This window comes from Sinocyclocheilus grahami, unplaced genomic scaffold (assembly GCF_001515645.1).
Source record: "Sinocyclocheilus grahami isolate Dianchi unplaced genomic scaffold, SAMN03320097.WGS_v1.1 scaffold19.1, whole genome shotgun sequence".
In the NCBI taxonomy this organism is placed as follows: domain Eukaryota; kingdom Metazoa; phylum Chordata; class Actinopteri; order Cypriniformes; family Cyprinidae; genus Sinocyclocheilus; species Sinocyclocheilus grahami.
In genome coordinates, this window is record NW_015505198.1 from 1,338,017 (window position 1) to 1,342,483 (window position 4,467).

At 40.4% G+C, this 4,467-nt stretch overlaps 1 protein-coding gene across 1 annotated transcript; it reads right to left on the reverse strand.

Annotated features, from left to right (window-relative positions):
* Window positions 1-1,691: 1,691 nt before the first annotated feature.
* On the reverse strand, window positions 1,692-4,108 carry LOC107554695 (zinc finger protein SNAI2-like). Its single transcript, XM_016237283.1, has 3 exons — window positions 3,882-4,108; window positions 2,693-3,205; window positions 1,692-2,519 (listed from the first exon to the last, which is right to left on the reverse strand). Exons 1-3 carry the CDS (start codon window positions 3,958-3,960, stop codon window positions 2,338-2,340), a joined length of 774 nt encoding a protein of 257 aa, XP_016092769.1. The 5' UTR covers window positions 3,961-4,108; the 3' UTR covers window positions 1,692-2,337.
* Window positions 4,109-4,467: the final 359 nt, after the last annotated feature.

Genomic DNA, 4,467 nt, shown 5'->3' on the forward strand with positions numbered 1-4,467 from the left:
CTATCATTAGCGGTTGTAATTACATCAGCAGATTCGGCACATTCACGATAGAAAAGCGGCACTTTCCAGCTTCATAACGAGTTATGGTATTACAGCTGTGAAATTACAAACAAAAAATACACATTCTGAGACATGAACTGAAATAAACAGAATTTTATTAACATTAAATCATCGTCCTCCCATTTTCACCTCAAAATTTTGGGGAAGCTGTGCCTCGACTGCCACACCAGACGAGCCGCCATTGTATACACACACACACACACACACACACTGAATACAATTTCCTACATTTACATTTTCCTTTTGAACGTTGTACATTTTCCTTAAAAAAAAACTTTTCTTTTGAAAAATCATTCACTATCAGATTAGGAATACTTGTAAAATAAGTAAATAGCATCAGTTTTGATTTCATGTGTAGATGATTTTTGTAATGGAGTTAGACACCCTCTGGTTTGCGCAAGTCCTGTGAGTTCCCACTGTGTAGTGTGAGGTTCCTGAGTAATAATCCAGTAAAGGACTTTCACATGTGTGAGAGCCAGTCTGGCTTTGCCATAGTGGCCCCTTCAGAGACCCGGAGTCTTCAAAGAAACTGGCAGCAAAGTGAGATCAACATAGGGAGGAGGTGTAACATTTGGGATTTGTTTGGGAGCCGAACAGGTTCGCAAGGACAGGTTCATGTGTCCACAAAACCACTGACTTTAAAATGAGGACGCTTCGTTGAGATGCACAACAAATCTTGTGTCGTTCCCACATCTTCTGACCACTTCATTTCCATGACTTTTCAAGTTGGTTCTGACTAACTTCTGAATCCTGAATATAAATAGAGTCTCCACCAGTGTGACTTTTAAATTAATGATAGTAGTTCATACAGCTCTTTCCTTTTTCTGTCACAGTAAACTGCACACACATTTGCAGCATGACATACTTAACTGTGGGAATGAGTCAAACTATATTAAAACCAGCTCTTTCCATCACCCTTGACCATGTTTAACTGTAATTTCTCTAACTGTTAATTCAGATTTTAAAAAACCAGCATGCTTTAGCAACAGATTTAACAGCGCAGTACTTTTCAGGAGATTTCAGTAAGAAACGTTCTGTTAATGTGCCGTTAAAGGCCTTCTCATTTGCATACCATTACAAACACTATGCACATGTAAACATTGGGCTAATTGTTATTCAATGAACGTGTTAAAAGCCTAAAGGGATAGTTCACCCAAAAATCTAAATACTATCATCAGTAGTCTTGTTTTGGACCCCATTGACTTTAATTGCATTGTTCTTCTTCAAGAAACATTCTTCTTTCCACAGATAAAGAAAGCCATACATGTTTGGAATGACATGAGGGTGAGGAATAATTTGAGTTAATTTTAATTTTCGCACAAACTATCCCAACAGTATGGATGCCAAATAGATACAGACCGTCACGGAGTTATTCAAAAAGTGTACATTTTATTTGTTGTACAAAATCATACCATTCATTTACACTTTGCAATACAAAGTACAATCATATCAGTGTCATATACATTCAAAAAAACAATTACATGGCAAAATCTCTGAAGTTCCTGATGAAAAAAGTATTGCATGTCTTGAGTGCTGGTTATCTGCTGTTATAGCACAACAGATTAAATACTTTTAATTCAAGAAAGGGTCATTTTGCACTTGTTCCCTTTTTAAAAACATGGCGTTAATTATTCCTTTGGTCTCAAGCTCATTGGTGTGCCACCATCTACGGTGGGAAATGTCTGACCGATTACCTCTCAGAAAAGAAAAAAGAAACAAAAAAGTGACCGTTACCCATTTAACATTCAGTCACATGCATATAAATTATTGCTTATTGGAGAAGGCTACATGTTTAAAACCTCCAAAATAGTACGTATCCGTAAACAAATGTACAGTACACATCAACCCGACCAGGACAGGGCAAATACTGTTGAAATGGAAGGCACATGACGGGCTCGTGATTCTGCGTTTACACTGAAATGAAAAGGCTTCTTAGTCAATGAATTAAGACCACCTGGGATCCAGTAAAGAGTCTTTTGTTTTGTGCCGTTTCCTTTCTGAGGGTGTCGAAGGTTCTCCAGGAACCAAACTTAAAGCGGAAAGGGTGTTTTGGGTCAGTTTTACTTGTTAGCGTGTAGTGTCTTGGTTGGAATCTGATCTCTGAATGACTCCACAAACACTTTATGCGTTCAAGACCCTAGGGCGTTGCATTTTTTAATTGAATGCGTTTTGCGCTTTGTATCCAGTTTATCATGAGTATACTGACAGGAAGAGCAGATCCGAGATCACATTCACAATTGGAGGCACTTAGTGAATGTGTGTGTGTGTGTGACTGTCTCAGTGTGCAATGCAACAGCCAGATTCCTCATGTTTGTGCAGCAGCGACATGCGAGAGAAGGTTTTGGAGCAGTTCTTGCACTGGTATTTCTTCACGTCTGAGTGGGTTTGCAGGTGAGCTCGGAGGTTGGACCGGTCTGCGAATGCACGACTGCAGTGGGGGCATGAAAAGGGTTTCTCACCTATTGAACACAAAAGTCATGTCAGTTCATAATGAAGTACTGCTGCATCATGCAACGTCTAACACATTTATTGACTACAAATTGTGCAAAATACTTAAAAGCAAAGAACTTTAGGTGTGCACATTATAGATCTGCACTTTTCCACTCAATTGTGTGATCATCTCTCGTCTCACCTGTATGCGTCCGAATGTGTCCCTGCAGCAACCAAGGCCTGGAGAAAGCTTTCCCGCACATTTTGCAAACGCACGGCAGCGTGTGTGTCCTTATGTGCATCTTTAGGGCCCCTAGGCTGACGTATTCCTTCTCGCAGTACTTGCAGCTGAATGATTTCCTGGTCTGTGCGTCGCAGTGCAGCTGCTTGTGTTTCATGAGTCCGGAATACGTGCTGTAGGACTTGTTGCACAAACTGCACTGAAACTTCTCAGCGTCTGACAGTTTGGTCGACTGTATCCGCTCGTCTCCATCGCTCCTGGGGCTCTCCGAACCGCTGTGGTCTTTATTAGAGGACGTGTCGGAGAGGGACGAGGGGTATCCGGAGATAGGGGACAGGTCGCTGGGCAGGGGTGACAGGGGCAGGTTGCTGGTAGTCCACACTGTTATGGGGTTATACGACACCGGGCTTAACACTTCAGGCTGAGGTATAACAGGCACCGGGAGGGTTTTTAAGACATATGGAGAAATAAACACTGCAATAAAAGGGGAAATGCAATTGCATTAGTTCACTGGGAACTTGACATAAAACACTTGAGAAGTGGCCTGCTATATTCTTAAATCTGAAATGCAATTTTCTTCTTTTATAGTTATGCATGCAGCTTTTATGACCATATTTATTGAGAAAACGAGTATTTGTACCTATTTAAGATATGCTTTCCCTAGAGCATTCATATAGTAAACTCTAGTTAATTGTTATGCACCAGCTACCAGTTTTTTAAAACTCCGTTACATGGAGTTACATTCAGACAATAATTTCACAACACTGATATCATGATATCATTCGCCAAAAAACAATCCTACCCATGTGTACCGGATTTTAAAATGAAATACTTTGGAAACAGTCCTAAAAGTGGGATCAATTAAAATCCAAACTTATAAAATGAAACGGCTATTTTGTCCGTTTTAAGTTTATTCGGCAGGAACTGTTTCCATTAGGATCCTTTGGATTGTTTGGCAATTATTCCGTTTTAGTCCATGTTTAGTCTTCGCGAGCAACATATCAAGAAAAATAGCAATGGATTAATTCAATAGGCGCATCTTTTTAATATGTTGCAACTCAAAGTGTTTTAACTTTAACGAAGAGTTGCAACACACTAAATAACTTGAACTTTTCACTGTTAGAGGAGTTAGAATCATCAAGTTTATTACCTGTTGGACTCTCCAGTTCACTATAATTCGGTTTCTTGGCTGCATTGAAATGCTTCTTTACTAGGAATGAACGAGGCATCCTGGAATACGTATAAAGTCGACTGGCAGATATAAAGGTCCTCTCTTCTCTTTTCTAAAGTCAAATCACTGTAATCCTTATTGCTCGGTCCGGCAGGGCTTCATCTTCCAGCGCAGAGCAGCTCTACTCCAGCGCCTCAGTGCAAAAAACAAGTAAGTACTTCCAGTCAGGTGCAAAGGGAGGGGCCGAGCGTTCGAAACTTGCATATTCATGAGCTCCGGTCCAATCGAAATAGAGGCGTGGTTTGCAGGGGCGTGGTCAGAAGCGACTAAGGAAAGGAAGACAGGTGTTCACGCTAGGGATGTGTATGGAGGTGAAATAATGTTCAGACTTGTCACAGATGGTCAAAGCGCACAGATTGTTGGAATGCCATTATTCTAGAACGTTTAAAGCAGGATAGCCCAATGAAAAAAAAAAAAAAGATCCCTAAAAGGGAATGTAGATCTTGTCAACTCTTGGTCCCGATTGATTTGTGAATATTAAAAACAAAAACAACAACATTATAGG